General features: G+C 42.8%; 1 protein-coding gene across 1 annotated transcript; it reads left to right on the top strand.

The window, feature by feature from the left end:
• The first annotated feature begins 8817 nt into the window (after positions 1 to 8817).
• LOC143809636 (uncharacterized) lies at positions 8818 to 9516 on the top strand. Its single transcript, XM_077292686.1, has 2 exons — positions 8818 to 8894; positions 8987 to 9516. The coding sequence occupies exons 1-2, from the start codon at positions 8859 to 8861 to the stop codon at positions 9407 to 9409; spliced, it is 459 nt and encodes a 152-aa protein (XP_077148801.1). The 5' UTR covers positions 8818 to 8858; the 3' UTR covers positions 9410 to 9516.
• Positions 9517 to 21475: the final 11959 nt, after the last annotated feature.

Here is a 21475-nt window from a genome sequence, read left to right on the forward strand (position 1 = left end):
GCATTGCATTGTTTTTCATAATTTTAGCTCACTTAGAATTTTTTTTCAGAACATTACAATTGTGAAAAATTGTTTTCCCCGTCTTGATTTCCTATTCTTTTGTACCTTTGCCACACTTAAATGTTTCAGATCACCAAACAAATTTAAGTATTAGACAAAGATAACACAAGTAAACACAAAATGCAGTTTTTAAATGAAGGTCTTTATTATTAAGGGAATAAGAAATCCAATTCCACAGGTTCCTATGTGAAAAGTGATTCTCCCTTCTTAAAACATGAATTAAGGGCTTGTGCACACGCTGCGGATTCCATTGCAGAATTTTCGGCAGCGGATTTGATAAATCCGCAGTGCAAAACCGCTGCGGTTTTTACTGCGGATTTATCACGGTTTCTATTGCGGTTTTCTCTGCGCTTTTACACCTGCAGTTTTCTATTGGAGCAGGTGTAAAACCGCTGTGGATTCCGCACAAAGAATTGACATGCGGCGGAAAATAAACCGAAGCGTTTCCGTGCGTTTTTTTCCGCAGCATGTGCGCTGCGGATTTCATTTCCCATAGCTTTACATGGTACTGTAAATGCATGGGAAACCGCTGCGGATCCGCAGCAAAATCCGCAGCGTGTGCACATACCCTAACTGTGGTTTATCACATCTTTGGAAAGCGGAGTTCAAATACTCTAGCCACACCCAGGCCTGATTACTGCCACATCTGTTCTCAATCAAGAAATCGCTTAAATAGAACCTGCCTGACAAAGTGAAGTAGACCAAAAAAATCCTCAGCTAGACATTATGCCACAATCCAAACAAATTTTGGAGCAAATGAAAAACAAAGCAATCGACATCTATCAGTCTGGAAAAGGTATATAAAGCCATTTCTCAAGCTCTGGGACTCCAATAATCCCACAGTGAAAGCCATTATCCACAAATGGTGAAAAGATGAAATAGTGGTGAACATTTCCAGGAGTGGCCAGCCGACCAAAATTACCCAAAGAGCGCAGTGTCGACACATACAAGAGGTCAAAAAAGACCTCACCACAACATCCAAAGGCCTCAACTGTCTCAGTTAAGGTCAGTGCTCATGACTCCTTCATAAGAAAGACTGGGCAAAATGGCCTGCATGGCAGAGTTCCAAGATGAAAACCACTGATGAGCAATAAGATCAAAGACTTGTCTCAGTTTTGCCCAAAAACATCTTGATGATCCCCAAGACTTTTGAGACAATAGTCTGTGGACTGACTAGACAACATTTTAACTTTTTGGAAGGTGGGTGTTCCATTAAATCTGGTGTAGAAGTTACACAGCATTTCAGAAATCAACATCATACCAACAGTAAAACATGGTGTGGTAGTGGGATGGTCTGAGGCTGTTTTGCTGCTTCAGGACCTGGAAGACTTTGTGATAAATAGAACCATGAATTCTGCTTTCTACCAAAAAATCCTGTAGGAGAATGTCTTGTAATCTGTTCGTAACCTCAAGCAGAAGTGCATTTGGGTTAGGCAGCAGGACAATGATCCAAAACACCACTAGTCCTCCTCTGAATGGCTTAAGAAAAACAAGATGAAGACTTTGGAGTGACCTAGTCAAAGTCTTGTCCTTAATCTGATTGAGATGCTGTGGCATGACCTTAAAAAGGCGGTTCATGCTCAGAAACCCTCCAATGTGGCCGAATTGCATCAATTCTGCAAAGATGAGTGGACCAAAATTTCTCCAAAGCATTGTAAAAGAACTAATTGCCAGTTATCGCAAAGGCTTGATTGCAGTTGTTGCTGCTAAATGTGGCTCCTCCAGTTAGGGGGAACTCACTTTTTCACACAGGGTCCTTGTAGGTTTGGATTTCTTTTTCACTTAATAATTAAGATCTTCATTAAAAAACTGCATTTTGTGTTTACTTGTCTTCTTTGTCTAATATTTAAATTTATTCAGTGATCTGAAACATTTAAAGTTTGACAAATAGGTAAAAATAAAAATAGGAAAGCAGGAAGTGGGGCAAACCCATTTTTCACATAACTGTATATAGTAAAATTAATGTTGACAGCAAACTTTCTTTAATTTTTTTTTTTTACCAGAAAACCCCTTAAAGACATGGACATTTTTTATTTTTGCACTTTTGTTTATTCCTTCCTCTGTTCCAAGATTTATACCGGTAACTGTATTTTGTGTTTCCATCGTCATAGCCATGTAAGGGTTGAAAAATTGGGGGGAAGAATCTAAGTGGAGTAAAACGGTAAAAAAAAGCAATTCTGCCACTTTTTTTGTGTTTTTGTAATTTTTATTGTTCAGTAAAAATTACCTGGCAATATGGTTCTCCAGGTCAGTACGATTTAGAACTCTACCAAATAATACCACACTTTTGTTTGTGTCGCCTTTTTCTGAGACCTGTAACTTTATTTTTCTTTCCACGGAGCGGTGTTAGGGCTCCGTTATTTTTGTGCACTAAGCTGATGTTTTAAATTATATAATTTTGGACTACACATGAAGTTTTGATCACTTTTTACTGTATTTTTGGAGGGAAAAATAGTGCCTGAAAATATACAATTTTGGAGTTCCGATTTTTTTTTCCCCGGCATTCAGTTGTTTAAACAATTAAACTTTGATAGGACTACTTCAAAAAAGAGAATATCAAATGTGCTTGGGGTTTTTTGTTCTCATTTTTTAAATTTGAATAGGGAAAACTGTGTGGTAGGAGTGATTTAAACTTCTACCATTTTTTTTTTCCATACATTTATTTTTACTTTATTTCTTAGTCCCTTTTTTTAGACTTGAACATGCAATTTTATTCTATATATTATTGTACTACAGTATACAGTGTAATTGTGGCTCACCCATGACGCCCATGCTTTGGCTAAGATGGCAGCCACAGGAACATTCAGCGGGCCCTTAGCTGCCACGGTATCCCATCAACTTTCTGTTATCGCATTTGGGGGGTGGGCCAATGGGGGCCATTTAAATGGCGCTGTCAGATATTGACAGCGGCATCTAAATAGTTAAGAGTGTGATTAGAGCTAGCTCCTTCTACTACTGTTGGCGGTGGCAAATGCTGGCTATGTAACACAGCCAGCATCTGCTGTGCAAGGGCAGCCTCGGCTCATAGAGGTGGGTACGAAACCATGTTGCTGGAATGGGAGGTAAGCGAAGCTTCAAATGGAGTAGGCTTGTGAAGATTATAATGGGGAAACTGCATATGTAACAGCTTCTTAAATAAAACCTTACTTCCATTTACCTGAGCCTGATAAAGGGCCACTGTTCTGACAAAACTTGCAAAAATAATTTTTCTGATTTCCCAACAAAAGTATAATTCCTTGCATTTTTTGGTTGTTTTTTACATAAGTATTTCTGGCTAACATGATATAGCCATTTAGTTTTTATTAATATCAAAAGACTGACCGTCACTTCCAAACAGAAAATCAAATGTGAACAGGAGCAAGCTAAGAGAGCCACTCTATATATAACTAACAAATCAAAGCTGCACTCTGTTAAACGCTATAGCATGCAGACATTGAGTATATGAAATTGGAATTGCATTACTGCTACAGAAAATAAGTTAAAAAATGAAGGTGCTTAGCGTATAAATTGGCCAATTTATGTGTGCCCAACAGCCAACTACAGAGTGGACCCCTCTGCTGGGACCCTAACCTAATAGGATACCTCTCCCTGGCCAAAAGCCCACAATCATATAGGAAGGCAGGATCAAGCTCTGTTTAAAAATCGCCATAGGCCGATGGGTGGAGTGCTCAGCCATATCTCCTGATTTACACTGATGAGGGGCAAACAAATCGACTCATGTTTATGTAAATGGAGTGTCTAGTTTGGCTTTTTATTTTAAATCATGTGCCAAGGTTTGTTAAAGATTGATATTGACTCTTACGATTGGTAATTCCAAGAGGTGGCATTGGAGTTATAGTTCTCTTCCTCACTGAAGAGGTGATTTACCTATTTAAAATTCTCAGAGGAGCATTGCATGGCCTATAAGTCTCCTCACACCTACTTGGAGCTCTCCACAAGGAGAAATGTTTCCCCTTAGAAAATAAATCCAATCTCATCTATCCTGGATAAGGTTATCTCTTCCACTGTCAATGTAGCTGCACTTACAGGACAAAACCAGTGGGTTTTGCCACTAATAAGCTAATAAGAGCCCAGCTGTGATGATGAGTCACTACTTAAGGACAAGCCATGAGACAGAGAAGTCAGAAGGTCCAAGTTCACACACCAGGAGGACACATAGTACAGAGGGGCAATACAAAGGCTTGGTCAAGTAACAGTCCGGGGTCCAATAAGGAGGGTACTTCAAGATAAGGGGATAAGAGAAACAGATAGCCAGAGGTCAAGTCTGGGGTCAGATACCTGAGATCAGAAAGCATCAAGAGCAAAAGAGAGAACACGCACGAATAGTCACAACAAATGAAAATCAGGTCTTCAGACACAGAGCAAAGCACACACAAAGCAAAGCTACAGCTGACAATGGTCTGCATATAGCTAGCCTGTTAAACAGCTAGCAAATGATCAAGAAAGGGAGATACATGGAGTTACGCCCACAGGCTAGGCCAAACTGTGCAGCAGGGCAGTCAATCAAAATGCTGACAGTCCAGCATGCCCCAGGATCAGATTGGACATCTGGGCTGTCGCTCACAATACTGACAACAGTCAATGACACTCCAGATTCTACAGGAAGGCTGAGCTGTCAATCACAGCGTCCCTAGACCACAATGAGTGATGATACCATGACCAATCTTTGTTATGAAATTTGGCTTCACTTGCAATTAAGACTGTGACTCTTAGGCCTCATTTAGACATCCATTTTCCACATTGATGTACTGTCCACGTTTTTCACAGATATAATGGGTACCTATTATATGGAGCTGTTCACATGTCCATAAATATGACAGACATGCCCATTTTTCATCTTCGTCACTGTTCAAAATTACCTGTACAAGTTTATACGTCTTAAAAATCACAGACCGCACATAGACAGCATCAGTGTACAGTCTGTGTGCTGTCTGTGATTAACATTGCCATGTATAGAAGAAGCCTTCCAATTTATTTATCTTCTCATACTTTAAAATCACTGATGATAAAAAAGGACCAAATGGGTGAAATTTGGATCTAAAATGCTGATGTCACTGAAGCAAATTTTTGTGTATGTGAAAAATCCCTGACGTCTGAATGAGTCCTTAAGTTAATTGTAGTGGTTCGTAGTAGGAGATGGACTTCTATTAAATATATCTGCCTAAACCAGTAATAGGAGACAGGTGCCAAGAGAATAGTGGTTAGTAGCTGTCTTCAACAGACACCTGGTGCAATGTGTTAATTTTTCTTGCCACCTTATTCATGTGTTGTACAGTGCACTAATATAATAATAAGCACCAAACAATATATGTGAAGTAGTAGTGGCATATTTTTGCCTGCTGTTAGCAACACTGATATCAGAACTTGTATGCACCAGTCCTGGGTATTCTGGGCTTCACTTCCTTCCCCTGGATCCACTGCCCTCTGTTGTGCTCCACGTCGAGTTTGGCAAGCTGCCCGGCCTGCCTCGATCATCTAATTTCCCTATTTAGATTTAGTAGAAAAGTTCTCTTTTTGTTTAAGAAGTTTATATTGGGTCAACATTTCCTCACAATGTCTCATCTGGGGTCTGTATTCATTATGGGGTATAGTGGAATATATCCATAACTTGTTATTTCACATGTGAATCTGAGGCTCTATTATGCACCTAGGCTGCACTTTCCTTTGCTTTTGGCGACAGAATAGCGCTGAATGAATCTTCGTTTTTCCCTTTAAATCAAGAGGCATTGCTGTGGAACCTGATGGACTTCATGGTAAGGCAATAGGGGCCACGAGTTGCTGTGGGTGTCTGATATAGGATGTATCCAACAATCCTTTATGGTTTAATCTAATGATAGAAAACACTAGTTGCAGACAGAGAATTATGTAAAATGTTTTTGTAAATGTGAATAAAATGAGTGAGTTGACATCTATGGTTGGGGTAGTAGATCTTCTGTACAGGAAACAACCTGTCTTGGCAAGGGAAGCTGTGTGCAGCCTATTAGGAAACCAGCCAGTGTTAAAGGCCTACAGATGTATCACACAGCTCTGACATAAGCTTCCATCCGCTGAGTGCACATTTTATCTTTCCAGGGCCTGCTCCAAGCCAGTGGGCATGAGAACAATGACACTATATCCTCTGATATGAAATACAACTTCACTCTGATTATCAGTCCCTTGAATTATTGATATGCCTGATGAATATTACATTACCGGAGTCAATGAGTTCCAGGAGTACTGTGGTTTACAGATAGATACAGCCTCCACACAACACTAATGATTGAGGCCTGTACGTTCATTAATATGATATATTTATGGACAAGGGAGATTTTTTTTACATAGACGTTAAAGGACGTTCAATCAAAGCTTAAAGAAAAGCTGTCCCTTGAGACCTGTTGCCCAGATGGAGGACAGCATGCATCAGAGCTGGCTCTGGCCTCTCACAGAAAATATATTTAGGTGAGCCAGCCGATGACCATAAGGATTGATGAGACTAGTCCAGTGCTTCCCCCGGCTGGCTTCTCCCGTTGCTGTTCCTATGAAAGAGATCTGTCAAATCGTCTGTTCTGGAAAAACTGGCCAGGTGCGGTGCTGGACTAGTCTCGTCTCTGGCTTTGGTCACCAGCCTAATCTTCTGTCCATATTTTCTCTAAAATACCAGAATGTTTCAGAAAAACAAAAATCTACTTGTCTGCAGTTATGGCTCAGTTCATGATATTAGCAAAATGCATGATATTGACAGAATGACTTTGCTGTGCGCATGTTCCGTCTATATGTCACAATGTTCAACCACTTCAGGCAGAATCAGATGGAACTAATTTGCACTGTAAGGTTTGCAGGGGGAAAAATTTATGGTGTTGGACCTGAGCAGGTGACCGGTAACCCAGAGTTCCTGAATATAAAAGGTTTGAGCTCCAAAAGACAGAAACATTTAGCGCCAGGAAAGAGGACAAAGCAGACGCAGCCCAGAGGTGGCACCGAAGCCAACGAGACACACCTCAGCAGGAAATCCACGCTGTTAATGCGCTGGCCACTGTCTGATGGGGTCCAGACTACTGCCGAGAAAATCCAGCGTTCAGACTATGCTGTTCAAGGCCAGGATCTGTGCCCCATGCTGATCCAGGCCCAGAGACCAGACGACGAGAGCCAAGGCTCAGCACTTTCTGCCCTAGGCCAAAGAGACTGCCGCGGAAGGTCAAGCCGTGAAGATCTCCAATGACTAGGGAGGCACACCTGCAGTTGCAGAGGAAGAGCGTGTAAAAGTAGGGCTGTCACTTCCAGGTCTCACAGACGGCATCGGGAAGGGTCGGGATTAGGCAACAGGTTGGGAGGGGTCCAGTTGTTGTGAGCAGTGATGGAGGCTATCACCACCTCCGATAGTATTCTACAAAGGAAAAACAAAAAATTGATCAGTATTTCTGAATAGAAAAAAGCAAGTGTGCACACGTGCAAGCGGCTATGACTTCATACTGTGCAAACGATAGAATACAGCAGCCTCAGTAAGATAGGTACACCTTTTTTTTTTTTTGCTGGAACCCTAAACCTAATATCTATTGAACATGCCTATCCTAGGTAACAACACTTCTATTCTTAATGTAAATTACACAATAAAAACTCCCTTGAGCAATCCAACTAGATAATAAGATATCATGACCTCACAAAATACAGTGAAGTAGAAGCAAATACAGGGTTTTTGGTAAACGAGGACATATTGCTAGAACCCAATTCCAGGGACCCGCACCAATCCTTAGAAAAAATGGGAGACTGGTCCTTCATATCATTTACCTGCATAGTATTGCGCCTGTCATCTGTGCAGGGAATTACAACACATCTCCATGTGCTTAAATGGTGGCAAAGGAGAGTAGCATATAGTAAAAATTCAATATAGTGCAATAATACCGTCATGTCCCTTTAAATTATCAGTGACTTCTGTCACCATGGCAATAAACAACCAGTAGGATTGTTAGATTTGAATTTGAAAAAAACACAAACGTCAGTTATGCTCAGTCTGTTCTATCTCAGCAGAGAGTGAAGACGGACACCTGCGGCCACCGCGACATTTCAGGTATAAACCTGTAATATTATACAAGTGACGGCTGATTATCTCATCACATATTCACACAGAATAACCCGAGATGTTCTGTTACTAATTGTTCTTATTTACCCCAATACTTCACATACAGACATGTACATGATGAGGAGCCGGCGGCTGATACTCCGCTGTCACCACTTGTCACATCTTATTGGATGGGTCCAATATTTAACATCAGCTCCGTCCTCCATAGAGAACGGCGCCTGCAGAGCGGAAAACGGACCGAAGTCGATTATTCCGAATATTCCTCCATATACAGCACAGAATAATGGGGGAGGGCAGATATTGGATATAGAACAGTCATATCCTGCACATTGCCCAATGTTGCCTTTGCCCCGGCAATGCCTCCTAAACACACAGACGGTGTTTCCCAAAGGTTCCAGTAACAGTACACCCTGGTCAATGAGCCCAAAACCGATTCTGACTGTTCTGCTATTTTACAGGATTTTGATAGATTTCGACACGGGTGAAGACCACAGCGAGACCATGTGGACCGGACCTTCATCCTGCGTTGGATCCGGTGAGATTCCTCACACTGTTAGACAACCATTCTCTGTCCTGTGGTCAGACGGCTCCTAGCACTTAGCGGGATGGTTAGCGATATGGCAATCAGTAGTGCCGCCCTGTCACATCCTCTCTGTATGGTTATGGGTGATCCTTATATTTGGTTCTTTTCTCTACAGATGATATCACACCGGAGGAGGCATTCAGAAGACTGGCCTTCTGTATGAAGTTTCTGCCGTCACCCCTCTACAAGATGGAGGTTAGTGAGAAGACTATACTGCTGCCTGTAATTTTACATGGGTGTATAGGAATGTCTTATTACATGAGTAACTTATTCTTCTGTCTTCTTAGCGCCTCATGCCGACCAGCCCAGAAGCCCAGAAGAAATATACACCAAGGCATGAATATGAAGAGCAGCCTGCACCATCCATGAAGACCAGGATCACAGAACAAGAAGCAAGGGCAATGCGGGCTAAAGTACTGTGTATGGACCTGGATGAAGAGCAGCGAACCCAAAAAGAAGAAAGGAAGAAAAAAGAGGTCAAAATCATAATTAAGATCGGCGCCAGAAGAGAGACCACAACAGAGGCCAGAAGAAGCAGCAGGACAGAGGCCAGAAGAAGCAGCAGGACAGAGGCCAGAAGAAGCAGCAGGACAGAGGCCAGAAGAAGCAGCAGGACCACGCAGTGCCACATCCTCCAATATATCAACCAGTGTTTGAGAGGAAAGAAGAACATCATCTGGACAATCCTGCTAGGACCTCTCAGCCGATAACATCATACACGGCAAATACTGGGAGGTAAGTATAGAAAAAGAATAGTAATAAGAGTGGTATAATAATATTAGTAATAATAATAGTAATAATAATACATAGCAGCAGTATATTAATTTTAGTAGGAAAAACTGTAATAGTAGCTATCATAGTAGTAACAAAAAGTAGTAATTATAGTAAAAAACAGTAGGAATAAAAATGTAAAAGTAATAATATTAGTAGTTCCAGGGTTCTAGAACTGATCGCCTTTTCCCGGGGTTAAGAAGGAATTTTCCCCTTCAGACACAAATTGGCTGAAAGTGTCCAAGGGTTTTTGCCTTCTTCTGGATCAAAAGCATATACATAGTATAGTAGTAATATTTATAGTAGAAAACGTAAAATAGTCTTTTTATAGTAATAGCAAAAAAATAATTAAAACTGCAATGGTAGAATATTTATAATAAGGAAGAAAAAGTACAAAAAGCATAAAATTATTATAGTAATTAAATAAGTATTTTAATAATAAAATATAGTAATTTTAGTTTCAATATTAGAAATTACATTGCTTAAAATAGAAACAATAATAAGTAAACAATAGATAATGTGGGATATTAAGAGTAATAATAATAATAAAAGCGTAATGCTAATAATAACCGTAGTATGAGTAATAGGGTTTGATCCAGGGTTCTAGGACTGATCGCCTTTTCCCGGGGTCAAGAAGGAATTTTTCCCTTCAGACACAGATTGGCTGAAAGTGTCCAAGGGTTTTTGCCTTCTTCTGGATCAAAAGCATATACATAGTATAGTAGTAATATTTATAGTAGAAAACGTACAATAGTCTTTTTATAGTAATAGCAAAAACATAATTAAAGCTGCAATGGTAGAATATTTATAATAAAAAAAAGGACAAAAAGCCTAAAATAATTATATCAGTTATTACATTAGAATTTTAATAATAAGCATATAGTAATGATTTTAGTTTTAATATTAGAATAAACATTACTTAGAATAGAAACAATAATAATAAATAAATAATATTAGATAATGTGGGAGGATAATAACCATAGTATGAGTAGTAGGGTTTGATCCAGGGTTCTAGGACTGGTCGCCTTTTCCCGGGGTCAAGAAGGAATTTTTTCCCTGAGTCACAAATTGGCTGAGTGTGTCCAGGGTGTTTTGCCTTCTTCTGGATCAACAACATTAGACATAGGGGCTTTATTAATACTGGTTAGTGTAGTGTTAGTGTAGGGTCCCATCTGAAGAGGTCGCCTTGTCGTTGGCAGATGGGCTCGCACAATTTGATCAAAATGTGCGCTAAGAACCTCACGTTTCTAGGAGCTGTGTAATAAATATGGCCGCTTACATATTTGCTCTGGCAGAATTTTGTTGCCTCTTTTCTTTCTTGGTACGGATGTAGGGTAAAATTGGTGATAATTTTAGATAATGAAAGAAATTATGCTACAATTCGTGTTATGATATCAAAGGCACCATATGAACATTTATATTCATGTTCAGCTTTTGATTCTTAGCTAGGTCTGCCTGATCCCTACAGAAATGTCAGTAGTAAACGGACAAACCTCACATGTAACACCCATTGTCCGATGCATAACTGTAACAAGTAACCATATAGCCCAGCGCTGGAGTTATACTCTACACTATTTTCACATTCAGAAGTAGGACATGAAAAACTCTCCTCTGTCTAATATGTCTTACCCTCCACAGTTCTTGATTGAAATGGGTTGTTTGGTGTATAGCGCCACTCTTCTCTTTAGGCTGTGTTTGGTATTGCAATAATAAATGTATTGTAATTCAAAGGAAGAAGAAATAAACATTGCTGGACGAATCATCAGCAATATGAAATACGCAGGCGATTTAATATCGATAGTAACAAGCGTAGATGGACTTATGGACTTATTACGGAGTGTCCAGATGGAAAGTTCAACCAGGGACTTTTACTCAACACAAAGAAGGCAAAGATTTTAATGACTACTGACAGGTACAACCGGACACATTTCAGATAAATGGCAACAAACTGGAAGTTGTAAAAGACTTCTACCTACTCACATCGATGATCACTCAAGATGAAATGACAACACCAGAAGTGAATATCTGTCTAGCTATGGGCAAGGAGGATACCCCTATATATAAAAATTAACTTTTAATAAATAACACATAAAATAGACAACTCAGCCGACGTAAACCAAAAAAGTGCTCATGTGAACCAGTGCTCAAACAATAAAAATTGGTTGGATCTCACCAATGGTAGTAGAGTGGAATGCCTCTCCGATAATGGTAGACGTATGGTCACCATAAAGAACCTCCCAGTGTCCTTAACCGGAGATCCATCGTCCACATGTAGGGAAAGGGGCTGGGTGTGGGGTATTTGCTGACTTCCCTGCTAAAGCCGTTGAAGCTCCTGTCCTCACAAGGACAGGCCCCAAGTGATCCCTAACTATGGACTCCACCAAAATCATGGACAGTGAAGAATTCTCCCAACGCGTTTCATATCCAGTAGCGGACACTCATCAGGGGAGCAGATATGCCAGTGAGAGCTGGCCAATAGTCCAATAGAGATAAGATAAACAGTCCTTTCAAAGCAAAAGTCCTTTTAGAAGACGGGAGACCCGCAGTGGCTAGGTACCCATACTGCCGTTTGTGTTAATGGTGGCACTGGCATATCTGAGATCCAACCGATTTATTGTTTGAGCACTGGTTCACATGAGCACTTTTTTGATTTGCGTTGACTGAGTTGTCTATTTTATGTGTTATTTATTACAAGTTAAGTTTTATATATAGGGGTATCCTCCTAGCTAGTTTACATTTTGATCCTGAGGATATATTAATAGTGGTGATTACTTCACACTATAGCTTTGTATAGCTATGGGCAAGTCAACAATGAAGACACTGGACAAGGTCTTCAAATCAAGGAACATTTCACTGGCGATGAAGATACGGCTTATACATAGTTTTATCTTTTCTGCGGTGATGTACAAATGTGAAAACTGGACGATGAAGAAGCAAGATAGAAGAAGAATCAATGCGTTTTCAAATGTGGTGCTGGAAAAGGATGTTATCAATACCAGGAATGGCAAGAAGAACAAACAAATAAATTTTGGAACAAATGAAGCCAGACACGTCACTCAAAAGACCCATCACTAAGCTATGACTTGCCTACTTTGGGCACATCATACGAAGCGAACAATCACTGGAGAAGGACATCATGATTGGAAAAATAGAAGGAACAAGGAGAAGAAGAAGAACCCAATGGCTTGATACAATCAAGATAATGGTGGAAAAGACCCTGGTGGACCTATCTAGGCTTGCACAAGTTCGATCTCCGTACAGATTGTTCATCCATCAAGTATCCATTGCTCCACACTGAGCTAAAGGACATGAATTAATAAATAGTGATATACTGTAGCTATAAATTCAATAGTAGAGGTGACAATGTTAAGGTGGTACAGCTGTATCATATAAGAGGGGTGACATATCTGCAGTGATTTGGCCGTACAATAAAAGGGAGGAGGTGATGTCACCACTGTAGTGATACAGCTATGTAATAAATGGGAAGAGGTGATGACAAAACCCCCCAAACATAGAACTTACAGTGTCCAAATAGTCACAAACGCTCCCTCCTCACATCACATACAAACACATTGCTCTTGTCAGCCAATGAAAGACCCTGCCACCTTGGAGAAGTAGCTTCCCTATCAGTCAATGTCTGAACATTTAAGAAGTTTTGTGATGACCAGAGAGAAGTTCCTGGTCAAAAACTGACTCGGGGCAAATCTGCGTACATTCCCAGTATGGAGCATTGCCAGTAAGACGCCATATTCAGCTGGTTTCCTTAAGGAAAACCAGTGCTTCCCTCACACTAGCAATGTTAGATGTCTTAGAAAAGCAGTTTGTGTAAAGCAGAAATTACTGAGCTTATAACAGACTAAATAGAAATCTGCAATACAGCATAAAATAGTGTCGTAATAAAAGTCCAATGGTGACACAGTGTCAGACTTCTGTACAGAAAGACTCAGGAATGAGATGAAACATTGCAATGATAGATACAAGTGATACAGTTTATCACTATCTTGAACTTAACCCCTTCACCTCTTGGCGATTTTTTGTTTTTTTCATTTTCATGTTTTCTTCCCCTTCTTCCAAGAGCCATAACTTTTTTTTAAAATTTTTCCATCCATATAGCCACATGAGGGTTTATTTTCTGCTAGACGAGTTGTACTGTTGAATAATACCATTCATTCTACCACATAGTGTACTGGAAAATGGGAAGGGAAAATCCAAGTGCTGTGAAATTGCAAAATTGTTTTTTTTTTTTTTTATTTACCATGTTCACTATATAGTAAAACTGACCTAGCAATATGATTGTCCAGGTCAGTGCAATTACACAGATATTAAACAGAAGTATTTTTTTTTTAAGTGGTAAAAAAATATGGAAATTTGTAAGAAAAATGTGCTTCTGTCAACAGTTTCTGAGACCCTTAATGTTTTCATTTTTTGAGATATGGGGCTGTGTGAGGGCTTATTTTTTGTGCCCTGAACGGACATTTTTGTTGATACCATTTTGGGGTAGATACAATATTTTGAATGCATCTTATTGCCATTTATCGATTTATTTTATATTTTGATAGATCACACATTTCTGAACGCAGTGATACCAAATATGTGTACTTTTTCTGTTTTATTTTCAATGAGGCAAAAAGGGGGGCGATTTGAACTTTTTATTTTTCACAATTTTAAAAACATATTTTTCACTTTTCACTGTATTTAACCCCTTCACTACCTTATGATTTTCTGTTTTTGCGCTTTCATTTTTCCCTCCCCTTCTTACCATAGCCACAACTTTTTTTAAAAAAAAATTACTGTTAACATGGCAGTGTGAGGGCTTGTTATTTGCAGGATGAGTTGTAGTTTTTACTAAATTTTACCATATAGCATACAGGTGAAAGAATTCTAAGTGTGGGAAAATTGAAAAAAAAGTGCAATTCCACAAATGTTTTTTTTTTATTTACCATGTTCACAAAATGCTAAAACTGACCTGTCATTTTGCTTCTCCGGGTCATAACAAGTGCGCAGATAATAAATAGGTTATAGGTTCTTTTTTATTTACTGTAGGTGATGAAAAAATATCTGAAATTTGTAAGTAATCCTGCTGCTATTTTCTGAGACCTGTAGCATGTCCATTCTTTGGGATCTGGGGCCACGTAGTATATAGCACAGCCCATGTAGTATATAACACACCCTACGTAGTTTAAAACACAGCCAACGTAGTATATAGCACAGCCACATAGTATGTAGCACAGCCCACGTAGTATATAACACAGCCCACGTAGTATATAACACAGCCCACGTAGTATATAGCACAGCCACTTAGTATATAGCACAGCCCACATAGTATATAACAGCCCACTTAGTATATAACACAGCCCACGTAGTATATAACAGCTCACGTAGTATATAACACTTCCCACGTATTATATAACACAGCCACGTAGCATATAACACAGCCCATGTAGTATATAACACAGCCCATGTAGCATATAGCACAGCCACGTAGTATATAACACAGCCCACACAGCATATAACACAGCCATGTAGTACATAGCACAGCCACATAGCATATAGCACAGCCACGTAGTATATAGCACAGCCACGCAGTAAAAAGCACAGCCACGTAGCATATAACACAGCCATGTAGTATATTGCACAGCCATGTAGTATATTGCACAGCCATGTAGTATATAACACATAGTATATAACAGCCCACGTAGTATATAACACAGCCATGCAGTATATAACACAGCCATGTAATATATAGCACAGCCATGTAGTATATAGCACAGCCATGTAGTATATAGCACAGCCATGTAGCATATAACACAGCCGCATAGTATTTAGCACAGCCCATGTAGTATATAGCGCAGCCATGTAGTATATAGCACAACCATGTAGTATATAGAACAGCCATGTAGTATGTTGGAAAGCAATGTTTATATAGCACAGCCACGTAGTATATAACACAGCCCACATAGCATATAGCACAGCCATGTAGTATATAGCACAGCCATGTAGTATATAGCACAGCCCGCATCTCCCCCCCTCCTGGAGAATGGCCCCACATTCCAGTACCCACTGTTATAGTAAAAAAAAAAAAAAAAAAACCTCACCTCTCCTCATACCCCCACCACGCTGCTCCCTGCTCCTGTCTCAGTGGCTGCACTGCCTGGCACACAGTGAGTGTGCGATGACATCATCGCTCACCCACAGTATCAGAGGCAGAGCGCGGGAATGATGGGAGAGGGAACGTCAGCTGACGTTCTCTCCTCCATCATTGCTTTGAACTGTACCAGCAGATGGCGGTATAGTTCAATGCCGCAGCAGCGTTGGAGTCGGCGCTGTTGGCAGGCAGGCCCCCCTGCCTCACAGAGGCCCTATAGCGGCTGCAAGATGTGCCACTAGCAGAGGAACTGGGGAAGCGGGGGCCTTAGGCAGCTGCCTGCCCCAAAAGTCGGCCCTGCCTGCTGGGGCCCCCCGGAGCCTCCGTGTACCGCACCGTGAATGGGCCCTCCCATCTCGCCAGGTCCCCGGCACCTGCTTGGGTGCTTATGCCGGCTCTGGTCTCCATCATGCCCCATCTGTCTCCATCCTGCCCCATGATTCTGAACCATGTGTCTCCATCCTGCAACATGTCACATGGTGCAGGATCATGAGGCAGGATGGAGACAGATGGGGCAGGATGGAGACACATGGTCCATGTGTCTCCATCCTGCCGCTCAAACATATTGTGGCTTGCCGCTTTCAATACAAAAATAAAAAATAAAAAGAAAACACTCTCTCCTTACCTGGCCGCGGCCAGCCGCCGACGTCCACCCCAGGCATTTCAAGTGCATACGCTGCTGCCAACCTCCTATTGGCTGGTGGCTTTTAATTATTGCCATGCGGGCCCGCACGGCTATAGAGTTTAACTGAACCTGCGTCTCAGTCCCAGGTTCACTTACTGCACTGGTAGAAGCCTGCCGCTGGGGTCCGATGACCAGAAGAGACGGGGCCCATTGCGGGCCCCCTTGGCTCATCGGGCCCCATACGCCAGTCAAGGCAGTAAAGCCCCGATGGTGGCCCTGCCTAAACCTACTATTTATTGAACATGCCTCTCCTAGGTGACAACACTTCTATTCTTAATGTAAATTACACAATAAAAACTCCCTTGAGCAATCCAACTACATAATAAGATATCATGACCTCACAAAATGCAGTGAAGTAGAAGCAATTACAGGGTTTTTTGGTAAATAATGACACATTGCTAGAACCTAATTCCTGGGACCCGCACCAATCCTTAGAACTAGGGTTGAGCGAAACGGATCGGTCAATTTAAAAAAGCGCCGACTTTCGGCAAAGTTGGGTTTCGTGAAACCGACCCGATCCCAGCGTTGGATCGGCCATGCTGTCGGCGATCTTCGCGCCAAAGTTGCGTTTCGTATGATGCGCTCAGCGCCATTTCTCAGCCAATGAAGGAGGACGTAGAGTGTGGGCAGCGTGATGACATAGGTCTCGGTCCCCACCATCTTAGTGAAGGGCATGACAGTGATTGGCTTGCTTTATGCGGCATCACAGGGGCTATAAAGGGGCATGCACGCCGACCGCCACCTTACTTCTGCCGATCTGAGCATAGGGAGAGGTTGCTGCAGCTTCGTCAGAAGCAGGGATATTGTTAGGGAGGAAAGATTAACCCCCAAACCGCTTGTGCTGTAGCGATTTCCACTGTCCAACACCACCTTTTCTTTGCAGGGACAGTGGAGGCTAGATTTTTGTGCATCTGCTCTGTAGCTTATAAGGCTGCCTGATAGCTGCATTGCTGTTTGTACGCCACTGTGCAAACCGACTGCTTTTTTAAAAGCAAAAATCCTGTTGCTCCTTTCTGCACAGTTCTATTGTTTATTTGTCCACACTTTTGTGTGCAGCAGTCCTTTTTATTGCTGGCTGCCATACTTTTCCTGAGATCATTGTAGGGAGATTGTTATTGTAGTACAGTCCCTTTTTTTATATATATATCTTCCAGCCACGTTCTGCCACGTACACTGTGTAGTGTAATACAGTGGGCCTGATTTTTGCAGTAGTGTCCCACACATAAAAAGGGAGATTTAAATTGCCGCTAAGCGCATCTGCGTCAGTTCTGTTTGTCGTATATCTGCCAGCCCCTTTCTGCCACGTACACTGTGTAGTGTAATACAGTGGGCCTGATTTTTGCAGTAGTCTCCCACACATAAAAAGGGAGATTTAAATTGCCGCTAAGTGCATCTGCGTCAGTTCTGTTTGTCGTATATCTGCCAGGCCCTTTCTGCCACGTACAATGTGTAGTGTAATACAGTGTGCCTAATTTTTGCATCAGTCTCCAACACATAAAAAGGGAGATTTAAATTGCCGCTAAGTGAATCTGAATCAGTTCTGTTTGTTGTATATCAGCCAGCCCCTTTCTGCCACGTACACTGTGTAGTGAAATACAGTGGGCCTGATTTTTGCAGCAGTCTCCCACACATAAAAAGGGAGATTTAAATTCTCAACAAGTTTACATACACCTTCTACCTTGTTTTACAGTACCATATAACGGTTGTTAGTTTGGTTACATTTTCCCAAGAATGAGGAAGTCTGGTGGAAGAGGCCGTGGGCGGTCATTGCCAGCTGTTAATGATGGTGGTGGTGGAGCATCTGGTGGTAGTGGGAAAAGCAAAATAGCACCTATGGCTCGAGTTGTTGAGCCAGCGTCATCGTCTGGCTACACAAGGCCTCGAAGGCTCCCTTTTCTGGGAGTAGGAAAACCGCTTTTAAAGCCGGAGCAGCAGGAAAAAGTTTTGGCTTTCCTTGCTGACTCAGCCTCTAGCTCAGGGGTCGGGAACCTATGGTTCGCGAGCCAGATATGGCTCTTTTGATGGCCGTATCTGGCTCGCAGACAGGGCTCCTACCTGTCTATGGGAAGGATCAGTGGCGTAGGAAGGGGGGTGCGGGGGGGGCGGTCCGCCCCGGGCGGCACAATGCGGGGGGCGGCACAATGCGGCGGTGAGTCAGTGGCGTATCTAGGGGGGCGCAGCCGGCAGGGGGGCGCAGTCGGGCCGCCTAAAGCGGCGGTCCGCAGTGTCTCCCCCGGCGGCTGCATTCTGTCACCCCCCGCACTGGGAGTCAGCTGTTCTCTGTGCCGACTGTCAAGCTGACAGCCGGCACAGAGAAGCTGCGGCGCGCCGGCTCCCAGTGTTCAATTGTACTCGTATCTGTGATGCGAGTACAATTGAAGCTCTGACTGCAGGGTCAGAGCGACGCCAGCAGCGTGATCAGGTCATGTGATCACGCTGCTGACGTCACTCACCTGCGCGGCAGAGCAGGAGCTGCAGATCGACCAGGAGACACAGAGCGGTGGAAAGTGCTCCAGTGGAGCTGAAGACACCGAAGGTGCAGGGGGGGATTTACTGTGAGTGGGGATGGGGGGCATATAATATTGTGGGGGGATTTACTGTGAGTGGGGATGGGGGGCATATAATATTGTGGGGGGATTTACTGTGAGTGGGGATGGGGGCATATATTGTGGGGGGGATGGGGGCATATATTGTGGGGGGGATTTCATGTGAGTGGGGATAGTGGGATATATTATTGGATTGGGGATATTTAATATGAGTGGAGATGGGGGGATTTATTGTGGGGGGAAATTTAATGTGAGTGGAGATGGGGTATTTATTGTGTGTGGGGGGAGATTTGTCATGGGGATGGGGGGATTTAATGTGTGGGGGAGATCTGAGGACACAAAATGAAGAGCAAAGGGGGAGATGGGGGGGCATATATGAGGAAACAGTATGGGGGATGGGTGCAGACAGCTTGGGGTCAAACGGGGGAATGTATGCGGACACAGTATGAGTAGCGATGTGAAAAACGTATGTGGACAGAGTACGGGGAGTGAGGGTGTTGGGATGTGTGCATGCGTAGCATGGGGGACAGTGTAAGGGCACAGCCAGGAGGGGACAGTATACAAAGGAGAGGGAGTGTGATGAGAGAGTACAGTATAAATACTGGGCCCTATAGGGGGGACACAGTGTGAGGGGTCAGTGTGAAGAGGGGTCCGGTATAGAAAGGGGAGGTCAGTGTGAAGAGCATGTACCATAAGACAGACAGTGTGGGGGTCATATTTTATGCAGACAATATAGTGAGGGGAAATTTTTTATTCAGGAGCATTATAATGACACTTGTATCTTTAAGGGCGTCATGTGGAGATTTTCTGCAAAAGAGCGGAGAAGATGGAAGTCTGCAGAGACAGCTGTGGATGAGAAAACTCAACATGGGGAGAACGGCTCCAGAGGAGACGTCATCTATCAGGTACCTGGATGTAAATGTTATTTGTGATACTAACTCTCATGTTTTTATTTGTTAGGAGCATTAAAGGGAATGTCCAGGTTTGTGATGAGTCTGCAGTCATTCTTTGTGACTGCAGACTTCTGACTTCTCACAGTGCGCCCTGCACACTGTCAGGATTCTCTGGTGCTGGCGATTTACATACATGCGGTCACGTGCTGACTAGACATGTGTGGCCTCACTCTATGAAAATGAACTGAGTGAGGCCGGGCACGTCTAGTCGGAATGTGGTCAGAAGTATACAAATCACATGCTTGTGCTGACATGACTGTCCACCGGCAAGGGAGAATCCTAAAAGTGTGCAGTGCATGCGTTGTGAGAATTCAGAAGTGTGCGATGTCAGGATTCAGCTCCGCAGGTTCCAGTCGTCGACACATGGAAACTTCACTCATATGCGATTTTCATACTCATGGTCCTGTGACAACGAGCTTCTCTTCTGCTTCTCTCAGTTTTTCACTGAACATTGGGAGCTTAAGGGAGAGGAGCTCGTCGGTACATGACTAAGTGTGAAAATCGCATACGTTCTGGGGGGGGGCGCCAAACTCGGGAACAGCCCCGGGCGGCAAAAGCTCTAGCTACGCCCCTGGGAAGGATGCATGCACCGCGCTCCATCAGGCCGCGGTGCACGCTGATATTGGTAGTTCTTTGATGGCCTGATAAGCATTGGCGGCAGTGGTGAGCGGCAGGGAGCATGGACTACATTTCCCATAACTCCCTGCATAGCCGCGCCGTCTGCAAGCACGTACGGCTCTCGCGGAATTATATTTCAAAATATGTGGCGTTTACGGCTCTCTTAGCCAAAAAGGTTCCTGACCCCTGCTCTAGCTCTTTCGCCTCCTCTTCCGAAAGTTCCAAATTTAAAAGCAGCGAGTCGTCAGTGGATGCTCACGGTCAGGAACAAGTCGCTTCCTTGTGTCCTTCACCCAAAGCAAAAGTGAAGGATGCGGCAGGCGATACTTCAGTTTACTCCATGGAGCTCTTTACACATACCATGTCAGGGTTAGAAAGGGAAATAGTTCACAGCCCATTACAAGATGAATCGGACATGCCACAGCTAGATTATTATGCTGTTCCATTGACTCAGATCACTACATTGCCCTCGCAGTGTACTGAGCCAGAATATGACCCTGATGAGACTATGGTGCCCCGTCCCGAACGCTATAGCACCTTACACGGTAACACAGAGGAAGGTGCACAGGACATTGAAGAGGAGGTGATAGATGACCCAGTTGTTGACCCATATTGGCAGCCATTGGGGGAACAGGGTGCTGCTGGCAGTAGCTCAGAAGCGGAGGAGGATGATCCGCAGCAGGCATCAACATTGCAACAGCTTTCATCTGGCAGGCCCGTATCTGGTCAAAAAAGTTTGACAAAACCAAAAACACTTTTAGGACAGCGTGGCCATCCGGTGAAAGTAGCACAGCGTGCAATGCCTGAAAAGATATTGCATAGTAGGAAGAGTGGAGTGTGGCAATTTTTTAACTAAGATCCGAATGATCAGTGCAAAGTTATCTGTAAGAAATGCGCAAAGACCTTTAGCAGAGGGCAGAAACCCCCAAATTTAAATACAACGTGCATGCGTAGACATTTAACCAGCATGCACTTGCAAGACTGGACTAACTAACAAACGTCCTGTACCGTTGGTGCACCTGCTCAGAATGAAGGTAGTCAGCAACGCTACATTGCTT

This window comes from Ranitomeya variabilis, chromosome 2 (genome assembly GCF_051348905.1).
Source record: "Ranitomeya variabilis isolate aRanVar5 chromosome 2, aRanVar5.hap1, whole genome shotgun sequence".
Lineage (NCBI taxonomy): Eukaryota > Metazoa > Chordata > Amphibia > Anura > Dendrobatidae > Ranitomeya > Ranitomeya variabilis.

Bases quoted from the DNA above. Each gene is read 5' to 3' on its own strand.
- LOC143809636 (XM_077292686.1), top strand. From the start codon at position 8,859: ATGAAGTTTCTGCCGTCACCCCTCTACAAGATGGAG. The intron at 8,895-8,986 runs GTTAGTGAGAAG...CTGTCTTCTTAG, and splicing joins CACCCCTCTACAAGATGGAG to CGCCTCATGCCGACCAGCCC.